At 39.6% G+C, this 18553-nt stretch overlaps 1 protein-coding gene across 7 annotated transcripts in view; it reads right to left on the reverse strand.

The window, feature by feature from the left end:
* LOC126272103 (cellular tumor antigen p53-like) overlaps positions 1-18553 on the reverse strand; it is an 86857-nt gene that overhangs the window by 17828 nt on the left and 50476 nt on the right. For all 7 annotated transcript variants that reach the window (XM_049974689.1, XM_049974687.1, XM_049974692.1 and 4 more), the window contains exons 5-8: positions 10312-10510; positions 10001-10220; positions 9667-9901; positions 8015-8247 (exon numbers count right to left, since the gene is read on the reverse strand). In XM_049974689.1, the coding sequence (XP_049830646.1) occupies positions 8029-8247; positions 9667-9901; positions 10001-10220; positions 10312-10510 (873 nt within the window). In that variant the 3' untranslated portion in view covers positions 8015-8028. The remainder of the gene's footprint in view (positions 1-8014; positions 8248-9666; positions 9902-10000; positions 10221-10311; positions 10511-18553) is intronic.

Here is an 18553-nt window from a genome sequence, read left to right on the forward strand (position 1 = left end):
GGAAGAGCCACGTGTGAAAGCACCCAAGTGATTTACCAACTGACCTGCCTACACTGTGACGCTTTCTATGTGGGAATGACCAGCAACAAACTGTCCATTCACATGAATGGACACAGGCAGACAGTGTTTGTTGGTAATGAGGATCACCCTGTGGCTAAACATGCCTTGGTGCATGGCCAGCACATCTTGGCACAGTGTTACACCGTCCGGGTTATCTGGATACTTCCCACCAACACCAACCTATCCGAACTCCGGAGATGGGAACTCGCCTTTCAGTATATCCTCTCTTCTCGATATCCGCCGATACCCTCCCGACCTGGTACAGAAGCAAATAACCAGAGCCACTTCCTCATCCCCTCAAACCCAGAACCTCTCACAGAAGAACCCTAAAAGTGCCCCACTTGTGACAGGATACTTCCCGGGACTGGATCAGACTCTGAATGTGGCTCTCCAGCAGGGATACGACTTCCTAAAATCCTGCCCTGAAATGAGATCCATCCGTCATGAAATCCTCCCCACTCCACCAAGAGTGTCTTTCCGCCGTCCACCTAACCTTCGTAACTTCTTGGTTCATCCCTATGAAATCCCCAAACCACCTTCCCTACCCTCTGACTCCTACCCTTGTAACCGCCCCCGGTGTAAAACCTGTCCTATGCACCCTCCCACCACCACCTACTCCAGTCCTGTAACCCGGAAGGTGTACACATCAAAGGAAGAGCCACGTGTGAAAGCACCCACGTTATTTACCAACTGACCTGCCTACACTGTGACGCTTTCTATGTGGGAATAACCAGCAACAAACTGTCCATTCGCATGAATGGACTCAGGCAGGCATTGTTTGTTGGTAATGATGATCACCCTGTGGCTAAACATGCCTTGGTGCACGGCCAGCACATCTTGGCACAGTGTTACACCGTCCGGGTTATCTGGATACTTCCCACCAACACCAACCTATCTGAACTCTGGAGATGGGAACTCGCCCTTCAGTATATCCTCTCTTCTCGATATCCGCCAGGCCTCAACCTCCGCTAATTTCAAGTTGCCGCCGCTCATACCTCACCTGTCTTTCAACAACTTCTTTGCCTCTGTAATTCCGCCTCGACTGACATCTCTGCCCGAACTCTTTGCCTTTACAAATGTCTGCTTGTGTTTGTGTATGTGTATGTGCGGATGGATATGTGTGTGTGTGTGCGCAAGCGCGAGTGTACACCTGTCCTTTTTGCCCCCTAAGGGAAGTCTTTCCGCTCCCGGGATTGGAATGACTCCTTACCCTCTCCCTTAAAACCCACATCCTTTCGTCTTTCCCTCTCCTTCCCTCTTTCCTGAAGAAGCAACCGTCGGTTGTGAAAGCTAGAAATTCTTTGTGTGTGATATTAACGCATTTGATGCTTTGTGTGCTGTGGAGAGACAAGTAGAGCAATTGCCGTTAGAAAGAAACAAAAAAAATTTTTCAGATTTTTTACATTTAAATTGTTTTAATTTCATATTTTGAACAGTATAAAGAGAATGGTATTAAGATTAGTTTATTCATTTTCGCTTGATGTTTTTCCTATACTTTCCTGCATTTTATACTTTTTTGGGCCAGTTCGCCGTGAAATGTAATGCAACTTTCTCATGGTCACTGATATCAGTTTCAATGTGGGCTGCTTCAGAGAGACCAGGCCTCCTTTTAGTTTCAATGTGGGCTTCTTCAGAGAGACCAGGCCTCCTTTTTGTTGAACCAACTGCTTTAAGTTCGCAGAGAAATCATTTAGTACTGCTTTGTTTCATGTTTTGTCATGTTCACCTCCTCTTCTCCATACGCATTCAACCACCAGGTTTGTAAACAGCAGTTTCCCATTCATTTCTGTCTTCAACCTTCCTCTTGAGAGCAGTATAGGTGGTGGTGCTGTTATCCTCCTTCATCTGGTTGATGTATTCTTGTCTGGGTCCGCCTCTTATTTTTTTCCTTCCGCTGTCCCTTCAATGATACTTTTAGCGATACTATAATGTCTTAGCAGATGGTTGACCCACCTTCCCTATGAAATTATCTTCAGGAGACAAGGCTTCTCTTCCTCTACTATGTGGAGCACCCCTTTGTTTGATGTCTTGTCTACCCAGGAAATTTCGAATATTCTGCTGCAGCACTACATCTCGAACACTGTTGTTTTATGTTTTTCTGCTTCTCAGACTGTCCATGTTTCACTTCTGTACAGCAGCACAACACAAAGAAACATCTTCATGAGGTTTTCCCTGAGATGTTTGTCTATGCTGATGGACATGAAAAGCTTTCTTCTCTTGTTAAAAGCAGCTTTCGCCTGGTGGATCTGGCTTACGATATCCTTCCTTGACCTTCCATCTGAAGTAATTTTACTCCCTTGGTACACACAAGATTCAAAGGTCACAGTTGCTCATTGTTAGGTGAGCACGGGGTAACAGTGTTTTGTCTGCTCACCACTAAGATTTTTGTTTTACCTACATTAATTTTCATATTATGGGAAGATCTGAGGGTAATTTCCATCCGCACCAGCATCACTTCTAACTATTCTGTGTCTTCACTTAACACTGTGGTATCATCAGCAAATGTCGGCTTGTCTATTTTCCTTCCATGAACTTTAATTCCTCGTATGTCACCTAACATCACCTACTGCTCTCTGGATGTATCTACTGAACAAGACAGGAGAAAGTGGGTAGCCCAGTCATACACCCTGTCTGATAGTGGCAGCTTGATGTTCTTACATCTTATCACAGTCACATCTTCTCTATACAGTCTCTGCATTACTCTTCTGTCATGCTTTGCCAGTCTCTCTCAACACCTTAAAAAGATCTCACCAGTCTACCCCGTTGAATGCTTTTATAAGTTGATGAGGGCAATATGTGTATCTAGACCCATCTTTGGTCTTTAAGCTAAGTATTGCTTCTCATGTTCTCATGTGCCTATACCTCTTCTAAAGCCAAACTGGTCATGAATAATACAGGTCAAAAATCTTTCAAACATATGTTACCAAACTGAGGGTCCCACACTGTTCACATCAGTTTGCAGATGCTTTCTTTGGTATTGACACTGTGATACATTTTTTAAAGTCTGTCGGGAGCTCCCCTGTTTTATATATAACTAGTATGAGATGGAACGCTGCCTGACTGCAAGGTTGAACTCAATGCACAACATACATTCCCCTCTTCTTACAGATTGATCTCATCATTCTCTACATCTACATCCATACTCCGCAAGCCACCTGACGGTGTGTGGCAGAGGGTACCTTGAGTACCTCTAATGGTTCTCCCTTCTATTCCAGTCTCGTATTGTTCGTGGAAAGAAAGATTGTCGCTATGCCTCTGTGTGGGCTGTAATCTCTCTGATTTTATTCTCTTGGTCTCTTCACGAGATATACATAGGAGAGAGCAATATACTGCTTGACTCCTCGGTGAAGGTATGTTCTCTAAACTTCAACAAAAGCCCCTACTGAGCTACTGAGCGTCTCTCCTGCAGGCTCTTCTACTGGAGTTTATATATAATCTTCGTAACGCTTTTGCGATTACTAAATGATCCTGCAAAGTGCACTGCTCTCCGTTGGATCTTCTCTGTCTCTTCTATCAAACCTATCTGGTACGGATCCCACACCGATGAGCAGTATTCAGGCAGTGGGCGAACAAGCGTACTGTAACCTACTTCCTTTGTTTTCGGATTGCATTTCCTTACGATTCTTCCAATGAATCTCAGTCTGGCATCTGCTTTACCGACAACCAACTTTATATGGTCATTCCATTTTAAATCACTCCTGATGCCTACTCCCAGATAATTTATGGAATTAACTGCTTCCAGTTACCGACCTGCTATATTGTAGCTAAATGATAAGGGATCTTTCTTTCTATGTATTCGCAGCACATTACACTTGTCTACACTGAGATTCAATTGCCATTCCCTGCACCATGGGTCAATTCGCTGCAGATCCTCCTGCATTTCAGTACAATTTTCCATTGTTACAACCTCTCGATATACCACAGCATCATCTGCAAAAAGCCTCAGTGAAGTTCCGATGTTCCAAGTCTTCATTAATTCCTGTATACAGTTTTTAAATGTATTGTTTCCACCCTTCTAGTATATCTTTCTGCTCATATAATATTATTCCATCTTCATTCTGGATTCCACTGCATTTTATTTGTCTGCTTCCAAAAAACTGTTTAAATGATTTCTAAGCAGATTCCAGCTTTTCTACCTCGATCATTTCATTCACCTCTTTACATTGGTCCTCCATGAATTGTTGTTTAGTCTTTTTGTTATTATGCTTTCTGTAAGCCATTCTTTTTTATGCTTTGTCTTCTGCCTCCCAACTACTTCATTTGCTGCTCGTAGGATGTTGCATTTCAAAGACTTTCTTCTTTCTTCGACACCCCCCCCCCCCTCTCTTTCTTCTACATTTCTGGTGTTGTTCATTAACTGTTTTTTTTTTTTAATTCCACGCATCTCGATCTAACGATACCATCCTTAAGTCTATTCAGATCTCATTTTTCCCAAGTTCTTATCTTGGGGCTTTTGCATTTCAGATTACATTGTTGGATGATTAAATTCCCTTCCAATGACAGCATGATTAGGAAATCAGATGTACTCAGGGGCGAATCTGGTGTTTGATGGAAGAATCCTATTAAACTGACTTGTCAAAAACAGTATCACATGAAGCTTTTTTGTCCCTGTTGATTTGAGTTTCTCATCTACTAAAAGAAATACATCCTCTGCGCTTTCCATTAGCCTCTTGTTTTGATTATCACTGTCCAGTATTACTAATGGCTAATTGTTTGGAAGAAGACTAATCTCATTGGCTGCTGACAGATAGTAGAGGGTATGGCTGTCTGTCACCTATGGTGATACAGTCTGAATGAAACAAATCTGACGAATTGGTGTGAATTGTTCAGCAAGCGACGAATTAATGTGCCTGACGAAACTTGATTCAAACGTCAGCTACTTGACTTACATGGTTTGAAGAATCAAGTAAGAAACTAAATTGTACAAGGCACCTTTTCAAAGAGTTTAGAGTGTTCCTGGATGGAAAATGTTTTGGAAGTAATGGCATGGTAAAGAATGCAACGAACAACTGGATTAAGGAGCTGGCACAAGGAGACTATGACACAGGAAATTCTAAAGCTCGAGAAAAAATATAACCAATGCTTGTATAATGCAGGTGATTATGTTGGTGAAGTGGCTTTAACATCGTTAAGAGGTATTTTTTTGTTGTCACATAGATTTCTTGCATTTGCTGAAGTCTAATTGTCATTACCTCCTGGATTGCCCCACTATGTCATCGAGAGTTCTCTACTAATACTTGCTGACACTTCGCATAACTTCATAAAATCACATGAAGCGAGGATCACGACCAACATTTACAAATTAGCCATCTCAAGCCAGAATGTTTATAGCACCCTCCTGGCACACCAGTTACACTAATGTACATTTATATACAGGGTTTCCCAGCTATCTTGTCCACCCAAAATATGTCTGGAACAATAACAGCTATTGGAAAACGACTTTCACCTGTATCAATGTAGGGCTGGGGGCCATGAATGTAAATATTTGGAAACATTCTAAAACGAAAGCATATGTGTTTTTTAACACAAACTTATGCTGTTTTTTTTTTAATGGACCTCCTATATTTTTTCTTCAGCAATCCATAGCATGACAAAGCACATACACAATGGCGTTGACTGCACTGCAATATTCCCATTTCATCCCGAGATATTATGACGCGAATTTGACGCTTGAAACACCCGACATGCTGCTAGCGCACGTCCTGAGGCTCAAACGGTCTGAAAAGAATAATACGGTCTGCTGCCACCCTGCATTAACGTCGTACATCCCAGCAGGTATTTATCCCATAGGCTAGGGGTGATGCGGTTCTGTAACATATCCGTGTACTGCAATGTTGGTCACAAAGTTAACTTCGCTTATCGTTAATCCGTTACTAAAAAGGTAATGCCGTTCAACGTTAAAACTTTACTTTACTTTACTGTAGATCTAGCGCAAGTGACAGTTAATCATTCCCTCGTAATAGTAAAATTCATGTTGATGGTTTTAGTGAAACGAGCAAGTGGACAAAAAAGTTTTGATGGCAGCAGATCATATTATTCGTTTCGGACCTCTTGATAAGTATGGAGGTGTGATTACACATGACAATCACATCGCGATTATGGGCAGCATGGAGTTCACGCCTGAGCCTCAGGACGTGCACTAGCAGTGCATGTCGAGTGTTTCAAGCGTCAACTTCGCGTCTTAATATCTCGGGATGTAATGGGAATATTGCGATGCAATCAATGCTGTTGTGTATGTGCTTTGTCATGCTATGGATTGCTGAAGAAAAAATATAGGTGGGCCATTTAAAAAACATGTTTGTGTTAAAAAACACATATGCATTCGTTTTCGAATGTTTCCAAATATGTACATTCATGGGCCCCAGCCCTTCATTGATACCGGTGAAAGTCGTTTGCCAATAGCTGTTATTGTTCCAGGGATATTTTGGGTGGACACCCTGTATATAAATAAAGGATAAAATAGATCAGTATGCCTTGAGCTGTGATAACGTGAAAGACTCTTGCTTCTTGTTCGTCTACAGTAACAATTCAAAACAACTGTTGCCACAGAAAATTCCTCTAAACGTGAAATCAGTTCCGTAACACACTGTTTAGTGAAAAAAATCTCAATGCTGTCAATACTTATCATGAAATTTGTTCTGTGTACAGACTAAATGCGACTAGTGAAGGTGCGCATCAATGGTGCCGTATGAGAGTGAAAGGATGAATGTTCATAAAGACAAACTGCCCTTCTACTTGTAGTCAGGAATAAGTTTTGACAGGAAACTGATTAAAAAAATATATGAGTACAGGTTATTCTGCTTCTCCGGAGTTTCTTTTTCATTAAGAGACAGGAGGAGGAGGCTCACTGAATAAAATCATTAAATGTAAGTCACTACAATGCTTTACAAGTGAAATAGAAGTCTTGGAGTCAGTCTCCATTCTGCCATTGTACTGCAACAACTCAATCTACAGGATGTGTATGCACAACGAAAACGAAAAACAAAAACAGAGATTGCTGGAAGAAGTTGAAGCAGAAAAAATGTATGATGAAGCAGATTCAGAGTCATCTGAGGAGTGTGAAGAACTAAAACACTGAGAGGCAGATGCTAATGATAGGCAAATGAGTTTTGAAAATAACAATTTCTACTTGGGAAAAGACAAATCAACAAAATGGACAAAGAACCCTCCACAAAGAAATGTAAGGAAAAGACCTTACAATACTATTATTCATCCACCAGGTGTGAAAGCTGCAGCCAGAACTGTGAAATCGAACATTTGTTTTTTGATGAAGGTATGGTCAAAGATTTTAGTTTAGTAGGCTTTACCATGACCGTTACTGATTATCAAATGAAACAACAAGTTTACTGTTAGCAGTCATTGTTTATTTACATACAAAACGCGTTTCAAAAGTTTAAATCTGCATCATCATGGGTGTTCTGTGTTACGATTTTGGGGCAAAGAACATACAGCACTTAGTAGTTTCCAGACACCATCTTCGTCTGCAAAGTGTAACTGTTTATATGTGACGTATTACAACAGAGAATGGAGCCTGTGACTTTTGGAGACAGTGCCACAGGTTACTCCAAAGTCTTAACACAACACACACTTTGTTTTAAAGACATATAAATGCAAATGTTTTTGAAGGTTTAAACCTCTGAAACACATTGTGCAGATAAATAAACAGTGACTATTAATAGTAAACTTGTTTCATTCATGGGTATGTTCTAAAAAAAAGGTAGATATACTGAAGTGTACATAAAAAGCACTTTGGGGAATTCTGCACAGAAACAAAACACCAAAGAGACAAATGTGGTTGAAATTGTTGGGTTACCCACTTTGCTAAACCATATCAACTGCTTTTAGTAATAGAAAGTGGGACTGCAAGAATAATTGAAAGTCTCGACTGACAATTTGTACATCTGTGAAATATATCAACTGAAAGAGTTTACTACTTATGTAGCTACATTCTTACCTAAAAGACGACTGTCAGTAGTCTTCTTTGTACACCTGTCGCAAGATAGAGTCACACTCTGAGAAGGGCACCTGATTTTCACCAGCATCTCTCCACAGCATTGCTATGGCTTGTCGCTTGATTTCTCTCTGATGGGATAGATATACTGGAAGGTAAATGCAAGGTTGCTCAGCTTGCTGCCTTTGCATGCCAATAATATGGCTACTGGCTCTTAAGGCAGTATTATCACACTCCTGCAATTGAAGATGCCAATTAATTTATTTGTAAGTCATGATGTGCTGACATCTCTAGTAAATAGTAAAACAGAAAACACACACACACACAAAAAGTCTCAGGGCAAGGGCAATATAGAAAGTTGGAAAATGTGTTGTCTTTTCTTCTAATCTTTAAGTATAATAAACCTAACATATCCTTGAAAATAGGTCAAAATCAACCATCTTTGCTTGTTAAATGTCCTAGGGCTCTGTGTGTATGCTGCTGGCTTTGGATCGAACTCTGCAGGAGAGGCTTTCCTACTGCAACTCCCAAGCATGCAGTGTGTCACAGTATACTTCCAGGAGGGAACGCCTGCAGCTGTATGCAGCAGCAGGTAGAACGTTTGCCTGTACCTGTCTTTGGATTTTGCGGCACATCAGCAAGCCCCCTATGAGGAAATAGTTTCAAATGTCCCCAAAGATTGCACCACCATGTGGAGGTCATATCATACCTGCTTTCTCACCTATCAAATGGCAATTTCTTTCCATGCCAATAGATTATGCCTCACCATTCACATACATTACCAATAGTGGTATTTCATGAGCTAGCGCGAAAAAATTTTGATTGGTACATAAATTTTTATGAGGATAGAGTTCAAGAAGAAATGATGTCTCCTGAGTATTACTTCATTTTATATTTCCATCAACTGTAAACTGATCACAGTTCTAACACTATCACATGTGGTTAACTGGCTAGATTATAGTGACATAGTTTTGCTGGTGTTAGAGTGGGCATTACATTACATGTTAGGCTTTGTGATATTTTGAGGTGACTGAGTATTTCTGTTCCTGATAGCTCTCACATCCAAGTTATTGGATTAAACTGAAGTTGTTGTATTCCATACATTTTGCTGTTTTGCATTTTGGTGTGTGATTTAAGAGTGTCTATAAATTTGCAGATGCTTTGGAACGACATATTCCGAAGTATAATTTTTGGAGTTGGCTTGTCACGAAGCAAGGTGTGCATTGAAAAATCATGCTCTTCAACACTTCTCACACAAATTACAGTAATGAAAACTTTGGTGCAATATCCAGTTGCTGAACTCGTTACCACAAACTATAACGACCTCTATTAGTCCCATTATTTGTATTTACATGTTATTATAAAGCAGCATATGAAATTACCTTCACATAAAACAACAGTCTATGTCTTTCTTCCATGATAAGGATACCTTTAAACACAACAACGAGGAAGTAAGATTAGCACCATGCAGCACTGAAGCATGTTATGTAGCCCAAACTAATGAAAATGCTCGCTATATGCAAGATGCTACGTAATTTAATAGGTAACAACAGGAACTGTAATTTGCAAGTTTATGGTATATAAAATGTCCTATTATAAATAACAGTCAGTGCACGATTTTATACAGCTAGAAACGTCACACGACGTATCTGTACCTGTGGTGAATCTCTCTGCTGCTCAGCAGCAACTTGGGTCTGGGGTACTTCTTGCAGTGCCTGAATTCTTGAAACGTGCATCAGCTGTTGGATGGCAGTTTTAGTCTCGGATTGAACTTCTTCAGACTGGTCTCTTGAATGATTACGTAAGTACTGTTTCTCCTGCTTCTCCTTGTCTCTGCGAGGGCAGCTACATACCCTCACTTCCAACACACGACGCCCTAGAATCTCTCCACTGGTAACAAGCAATTTTTTTCTCAGAGTGACGTGTACATAAACAATCTGTTCTACTTATGTTAATATCATCTGCAATATATGATCTAACAGTACAAACCTGACGTCCTCCAGAGTAAACGCGAGTGCAAGAGCCCTTCGGCCAATACCACCTCTGCAGCTGTTCTTACATACAAAAGTGTAAAGCAAAGGAATGCTAGTAGCACCAGGCTGAGGAGCACAGAGTGGTGTAACAACACTGTAGCGTCCCGACACTGGATCTGTCTGATATTGCGTTAAAGGGTCACTGCAGCGGACAACGTGCTTCACAGATGGGCAGCCTAAAACAGAAGCTTCAGTGTACTGAAACTGTAAGTAATTTACTGTCAAAAATATTACATGTGAGTTAAGACACAAATTCATGGTACACACCTGCATTCAGTGTATGAGCCAAGTCCTCATGAGTGGGGCATGTCTTAACAACTTCTTCAAATGATTCAGATTCTGGTACGAACAATGGAAGTGCACGAATGAAGAGAGCAGTTGACGGTGTCCAATCTGTGCTCAGTGTCACATTGAAACGAACACTTTTGCCTATATCTGTGAATACTTTGTCCAGAATCTGTGAATACTGGGGAAGAGAAAATTAACACTTCTTAGATTTCATTTATAAGTTGTGCTGTAAAAGACTCTACTTGTTAATCTTGTAACAGACAAAGGCTAGATTCAGCATATTATCTTTTTACCCATAAACCATAAGTTCCACATGTCGAAGTTATAAAATACTAAGGCGAACTGTCTGCAGAAGGATGGAACAAATTATGACGGTCTGGAGGAAGATCAGTTTGGATTCTGGAGAAATGTCGAAATGCATGAATCAACACTTTATAACAAAGGTTAAAGAAATTTAAAAATACAATCATAGCACTTGTATGTTTAGAAAAAATTTTTCATGGTGTCAACCGGAAAACAATTTCTGGAATATTGATGTTATCTGAGATGCAATTCAAGGAGCAAACCATTACCCACAACATGTACAGAAACCACATTGTAGTTCTATGAATAAATGGAGGCAGTGACACAGAAGTCAGTGAAACAAAGTTGTGACCTATGTTATTCATTACAGAATATAATTTGATTTGCAAATGAGACAAAGTAGTAGAGCAGTTTTACAAGACGGGAAGCAAAATAAAATTATGGCAAGAGTAAAGAGGATATGCAGACTGACTATAGTGATTAAAGCTTTCCTGATATATGTTGTCATCAATTAGTAAAAGTTTAATTCATCAATTGGTATAAATTTAAAGGTTATGAAGTCTTTTCTAAAAATATCACCAAACACCCAATTCTTTAAAGAATCAAACTTGTATGCAGAAAAAAGCTTCAAACATCTGATTACTTTCAAAATAAATTAATGTATTAATTATTTGTCATTAAGCATGTATGTAAGTGCTCTTACAATCAAACAATAGATAAGTATAGTATGCACAATTTGCATTCTGTTTTAAGCAAAAGCTAGTTTTTCACACATAATTATCTCTTGAACTATGTGTCATACAATGATGTAATTTTGCAGGTAAATTCAGTGGTGTATGTGGATGCCATCTGCAAAATATGTTGCAAATACAGTCAGGTATAGAGAAGTAATAAATTAAAATGTCGTGCCTAATGGCGAAGTTTTACTAACAGTGAAAATGTAGTAAGCAATAAACTTAGTTTCCTTTCATCATTTTTTGTGGGAGGGGGGGAGGAGGGATGCCAGTGAGAAAAAGTTTTGTAAAGGTTTGAAATTATGGATAAAGTTTGTTGGAAGTTGCTAAGCGCTCTCAATCTCAAATACTGGAAGAATGCTGTCTGGATAATTTGCACGCCATGTTATACTTGAGACATATACACAGTTTCTTACCATATTACTTGCCGTACTGTGTTAAAATTTTAACATAATGGATAGAGTATGATAGTAACTTAAATTTTTAATTTGGTAAATAATTATATGAAATACTAAAAATCAAACATTTGTGCACCTGGAAATCATTAGATAGGCATTCTGCAAATGCAACCAGGTGGCTGTACCCTCGGTTAGCAGTTTGGATAGGTTGGTTGGTTCATTTGGGGGAGAGGAGCAAACAATGAGATCGTCAGTCCCATCAGATTAAAAGGATGGGGAAGGAAGTCGGCTATGCCTTTTTAAAAGGCCCATCCTGGCATTTACTTGAAGTAATTTAGGTAAATCATGGAAAACCTAAATCAGAATGGCCGGATGCATGTTTGAACCATCACCCTCCCGAATGCGAGTCCATATTCCCACTACCTGTTATGCATAAAAGTCATGCCTGGTATAAGCATTGTGATGTAATGCCACTTTAGCACCTTACATGTCAATTTTGCAGCTTTTATATTCAAGCAGTGTTTCAGTTGGCCTCATAAGGCTGAGTAGACCACCTTCCCTACCATTCCTCCACAGAAAAATCTGATGTGCTCATCGAGCAAAGCCAAAACTGCTAACCACTACAGCATGCAATCAGTTCGCTTTTGCAGCTGCAACTTTGCCTCTACAAGTGAACTGTAGTCATTGTTACAGTTTACGTGGACCAATTTACACTGGGGTTGCATAGTGCTTCGACCTACGAGCAGGCAGTTTCCAACACCACTAGATTTAAGGGACCTTTGCTTGATATCAGTCTTTCAATACACCTGCATACTGAATTATTAATCCTTGGACTTTTGTCAGTTTCAATTAGAAACTATCGCATATTAATTTATATTTGGAACTATCACTTATATCCATCACGAGCTATAACTGTTTGTTTTCATGGCCTAATAGACACTTTTAATTTGTTGTTATGGAAATTTGTGTTCAATAAATCCACTGCCCTCAAACTGAGGATCACAATATTGGAAATGGGGACGTCCCAGCTACTTAATAAGGGAAAGCATGTCAAAATTGCCTAGTGATGCACTTTCAGGCATGTGATATCAAATGTTTGGATTGCTAATGTGCCTTTCTGCTGCCCACAGTTGCATTACTTCGTTCAGAAGTCAGCACACTGTTGTCCAATCTGTCTGCGTTACTGTGCTCTGACATATTCTCTTTATTATCCAATCATTTCTGAACAAGATTTGTTTGTTAGTGACAAGACTAATTCAGAAGTATGTAAATGGGAAACCATATACAAAAAAATTAATATGTGGTTCACTTAGACACAGAGGTTCGCATTCAAGCTTTGAAAACAGTTCGACTCCTCCTTGGCTGTGAGCACATCTGAAATATTTCGAATGGCACAAGAAACTTAGACTTTGATATCTGGCTCAGAACAGTAGCAATGTAGTGCAATGAGTTTCCATTGCAGACTCAAAAGTGATTTACAAGTTCCATTCACTAGTGGACACATGGTCACATACTCAGCAACCCAGGGCTATAGATGACATGGTGTCAGCTCAAAGTGCCGTTAACAGTTTTCAACTGGGAGCGCTAAAGCCTGCAAGCGAAATCAGCAGCCATCTACAGAACTATGACAACAATGAGGCATTGCCATAGGGACGTTTACAAAACCACATTATGTCACTGGTTGAGTTAGTCGCATAATGCCCACTGCAACTTATGCCTACTCAAATACAGAACTGTGCTACATTTATAGTGATACACTTTGTATCCCTGTTGCCAAGGCTGTTTTTCTTCGCATGGCAGATGACAATGTCCACATTATGAGGACAAGTGTTATAATTGGTTACATAGATGTCACACAGCAGAAGCATACTGTACCACGCTGGGCACCAATCGCCAAGAAGCGAATTCCGCAATCGTGTGCTGCAACTGTGCAAAATTTTGCTACATGCAACACTGTCAAAACATTCCAGTGACTTATTTTTGACATTGCTGCACTGGTCTGTCATTAACCAAAGTAGCTTAACGTTGGCATTCCCTCACTAAGAGTAGTGCAATCAAATTTGAAGGTGTATGGCCACCATAAAGTGTCACTCTTAGGTAGTGTGCAACTGGCGGTCAGTTATAATCAGGTGTCCTGAATATTGTCATTCTTGGTAGTGACATCTCCTTTGGTAGAGAACATTTTTGGTTTAAGCGCTCCTTATTTTTTGGTGTCCTGTGCTGCCTTTGATATACTTCAGATGCAATTTGTGTAACTGTTTGAACTTGGTACAGTGAAAGCAGTAGACTTGCAGTACCACATTTTTGTACAGCCAACACCATGTCTGAAATTTCACAAAGTTTGTCCGATTCTGTTGGCCATTAATACTGGACCAGACAGGCTAGAAAAAGACAAGTTTTGTTTTTGGTTTCCTAAAGTCAGTGGGGCTTTGCCGTAATTGGTGGAAAGACAACCTGGAGGGCTAACATCACTTGTGAGAAGATTTTACGCAAACCATTAATGTTCAAGCGGACACTGATTTCTGTCCCTTACCCTCACAGAGATGCACTTTTTTTCCCTAAACTTTAAAGAGGAAAACTCTTCAGTAAAATCGATCTGATGGAGGCATATTTTCACAAACTGTATCAATAGATCAGACTGCCTTTTAGTATGGCTAGCAGACGATTCCAGAGATTCTATATTGTGTGAATTATTTCTGTATCATCAATTGTACAATCTACCTTTGGCTTTTGCAGACTTTGTACCGAAAGGACTTGGGTATAACACTTTCAAACGCACCTTCTTTCAACATGCAGCCACTTATTTAGGCTACATCCTCAATGAGGAGGGCCTTCAACCCATCAAAGAATATGTACAGGCTATTAAAAACATGCCACTGGTGTTTGCGACACATGCATTCCCACTCGGCATCACAGCTGTTCTCTCTCACAAGTTAGTGGATGGTATGAAGAGGTCATTCTCGTATATACCAAAACACTCACTCCCACTCAAAAGCATTATTTATAGAATGAAAAGGGAGTACCGACCATCGTCTTTAGTGCCAATATATTTAGCATTTTAGGTATGATCGCAAAATGCACCATATCACAGACTATAAACCCGTAACAAAATGCCTGTACTGGCATACTATCAGCCAAGTAAAAGGTAAATTCACACAGAATTTATGGCTTCTAATTGACAGCTGAGAAAAACTTTGATTTCCAATCTTGTTATCAAGTCTTAACACTTGATATTAGTAGGCTGTGTGAAGCTACAAACTTGTCTTCGGTAACAATTTCCTTCCATACTAGTTTCAACAAATTGTGCTGATCATAAACTGCATGCCTTGCGCACAGCGCAGCCTTTTACCAGCCATCGACTTTGCCTTTACAAATCATTCAGGGGGACTATACAACCAAAAGAACTAAATCCACAAAAATATTATTAGATTGTAAAATACATTAACAAGACCAGATTCTGGGATGAATCTGTCTCACACTGAGATATCTTGTGAATATTAAAAACCAAGTTGCCAAAAGAAATCAGGGAGAAGTTGGTTCATGTGACTGAATATAATATTGAAAGTCTCCATCACTGCTAGACACAATCTCTTGAATGAAGGGGTAAAAGCAATAACAACACGGAACTGAAAATTGCACGGGAAACAGAAATGATAACCAACTGAGCAAATTGTGTAACCTTCAAGGAAAAAACCCACTGGAAATAACAACCAGTAAGGAGACAATAGTAGTAACAGGAATTGATACAAAAAGCAGACACATGAGCAACGGTCCTGGGATTTTTGGTTGGCTACTCTCCTGCTGATTATTAGTGCTTTGAATTCCAAGCACCAATAATCGGCAGGTGAGTAGCCAATAATTACAGAGGTGGTAGACAATAATAATTGTTTGATACGCTAAATGTGAACATCTATTGCCCCAGAGGGTTGATAGCAGACAGAGCAAGGGACTGTGGTCATGAAATCAGAATTACAGTCACTGATGGAACAGATATAAGAGAAGAGCTAGGGCAAGATGCTAATCTTTGAAAATTTAATAATGGTTCCACAATCCGCAGTACATGATGAAATCGAAGGAATACACCTTACCACAATTTTAGACACAGGTGTATTGGTTAATATTATTTCAATGGCATTCTTCAAAACAATATTGGACAGGGTCCACATGTCAACCTCCCTGTAACAAACTCTAGTACTGGGTGCGTGTGTGGACAAGAGGATCAACTCTTGGATTTTGTCTGGATGAAAATACAATATAACCAGTTTCAAAGTACATTTTTCCCGAGTCAAGTGACAATATACTTTTTCTCGGAGCTGTAAAACTTATCAATCCTTCAAATGATAAAGGTTTTATGCACCAATGTAGAACTTCCTGGACTTGTGCAAAGAAAGCCCAGGAAAAAAATAATAAAATAAAATAAAAATAAATAAAAATAACTAAAAATTGAAAGATCTTCGATGCACAGCAACATGTACACAGTTTATTTTCATTAAAAACGTATAAATACAAATTCCACTAGATACAGCACAGCAACTTGTGCAGCACTGAAGTCAAGACTGTGCTGAATGATGCATTTTTGTCAGCCATCATAGCTCATGTCACTTGATTTCACCAACCAATGACAGCAGATATTCAGAGTATAGGGCATGCAATGTTGCCAGCCAATAGCAATATCACTGTTAAGTAGTGCGAACATACAAACTGGACAAGTTAAACTTTCACATATAACATTGGTTGTCAAAAAGTTTTTGCTGGTTTTTTGAAGATGTGGTTAAGCAGCATCCTAAGAGCACAGTGTAAACTGCAGCAGCTGAATATATTTGACAACCTCTATTATAAGATTCACTGCTGTATGCCACACATTTTGTTACCTGACGGAATGCAAGTTCCAACGAACACTTTGATTTTTCCACGCCAATTACACGAGAAATTGTACAAGAACTCATCTCGCACAATTTTAAGAATAGTTATACTTTTTCCCCATCCATATTACATAATTTGTAATCTATAAAGAACTAAAACAAATATAAGAAACTAACCTTGAAGCTTGGTCTTTTTTTTAGCGTTCCTTGAAGCTTGGTCTTTTTTAGCGTTTGTGACACTTTAAGATATATTAAACACAAATTTGCCAGTAAAATTTTAAATAATGGTATTAATGGCTGGTCTTCAAAGTAGTTGGTCTTCAAAGTATTAAGTTTTGCCTGAGAGTCAAATGCTCCTCAATTTAAGAAATCCATTATGCTTTCTTGCTTGTAACATAATTCAGCTTGTGTACAAGGAAATTTACTGTGAAAGTAATGCTTTTCAAACCAGCATTCGCAATATTTTCTCACGACCTGTTACAAATATAAAAAGTTCTACATCTCCATCTATACTCTGCAAACCACTGTGGCAGAGGGTACAGCTGATTGTGCCCATTATAAGGGCTTCTTCCTGTTCCATTCACATACGAAGCATGGGAAGAATCCAGAATGAGATTTTCACTCTGCAGCGGAGTGTGCGCCGATATGAAACTTCCTGGCAGATTAAAACTGTGTGCCCGACCGAGACTCGAACTCGGGACCTTTGCCTTTCGCGGGCAAGTGCTCTACCAACTGAGCTACCGAAGCACGACTCACGTCCGGTACTGCAAGTTTCGCAGAAGAGCTTCTGTAAAGTTTGGAAGGTAGGAGACGGATACTGGCAGAAGTAAAACTGTGAGTACCGGACGTGAATCGTGCTTCGGTAGCTCAGTTGGAGAGCACTTGCCCGCGAAAGGCAAAGGTCCCGAGTTCAAGTCTCGGTCGGGCACACAGTTTTAATCTGCCAGGAAGTTTCATGGGAAGAATGATTGAATGAATGAATGAATGAATGACTCTGGGTGTGAAGTAATTATTTTAATCTTATCCTCATGATCTCTGTGTGAGCAATATGTAGGGGGTTGTAGTATATCCCCAGAGTAATCATTCCAAGCCAGTTCTTAAAACTTTGTTAATAGACTTCCTTGGGATAGTTTATGTCTTCCTTCAAGAGTCTCCCAATTCAATTCCCTCAGTATCTCTGTGACATTCTCCCATGGATTAAACAAACCTGTAACCATTCATGTTAGTAGTATCTGGTACGGGTCTCATACACTTTAACAATATTCTAGGATGGGTTGCATGAGTGACTTGTAAGCAAGCTCTTTTGTTGTGACATGACACTCTTTGAAAGCAGTTGGTTCTTACAAAGTACAGTATTACGTAGTCTTCATCCTAAAACCATTGACAAAATTTGCTGTCAGCAGATACCTGTGTGGGTATTGTGTTTTGTTGTAAATGGCACATTTTCTCTACAACTAAAGTTTTATTTTGGTGTTATCCTCTTGATCATGTTTTATTACCACAGTATTATTATGCTTTAGCACGCTAAAGTAAAATTCTTTGTTACAGTATCAGTTCATACCAGTCAAAATAACAAAAATTTAACTGAAAACTAGAAAAATGAGAAATTCCTGAGATTCTAAAAAATTTCCATGTTTTTTTCCAGATGAAAAGATCCCTGCATTTTTCCTGGATTTCCCAGGGTGAATACACCCAATAGTATTATTGTAACTGCAGAATGACGACAATCGCATAAAGTAAGACTGCAGACGTGGCTCAAAGGCAAGCTACAAAATTTGTAGCAATTGGAGGCATCTCCCCAGTCGTTCCAAATCTGGATGTAGATCGTACTGTAGGGCCTGACCTTCTGAAGAATAAGGATGCCATAGTCAACTTCTTCTTGCAAGTTCCACCTTACGAGTGACAGTGTTTAGATTTCAGTAAA

The sequence above is a fragment of the Schistocerca gregaria genome, chromosome 5 (assembly GCF_023897955.1).
Source record: "Schistocerca gregaria isolate iqSchGreg1 chromosome 5, iqSchGreg1.2, whole genome shotgun sequence".
NCBI classification, from domain to species: Eukaryota; Metazoa; Arthropoda; class Insecta; order Orthoptera; family Acrididae; genus Schistocerca; species Schistocerca gregaria.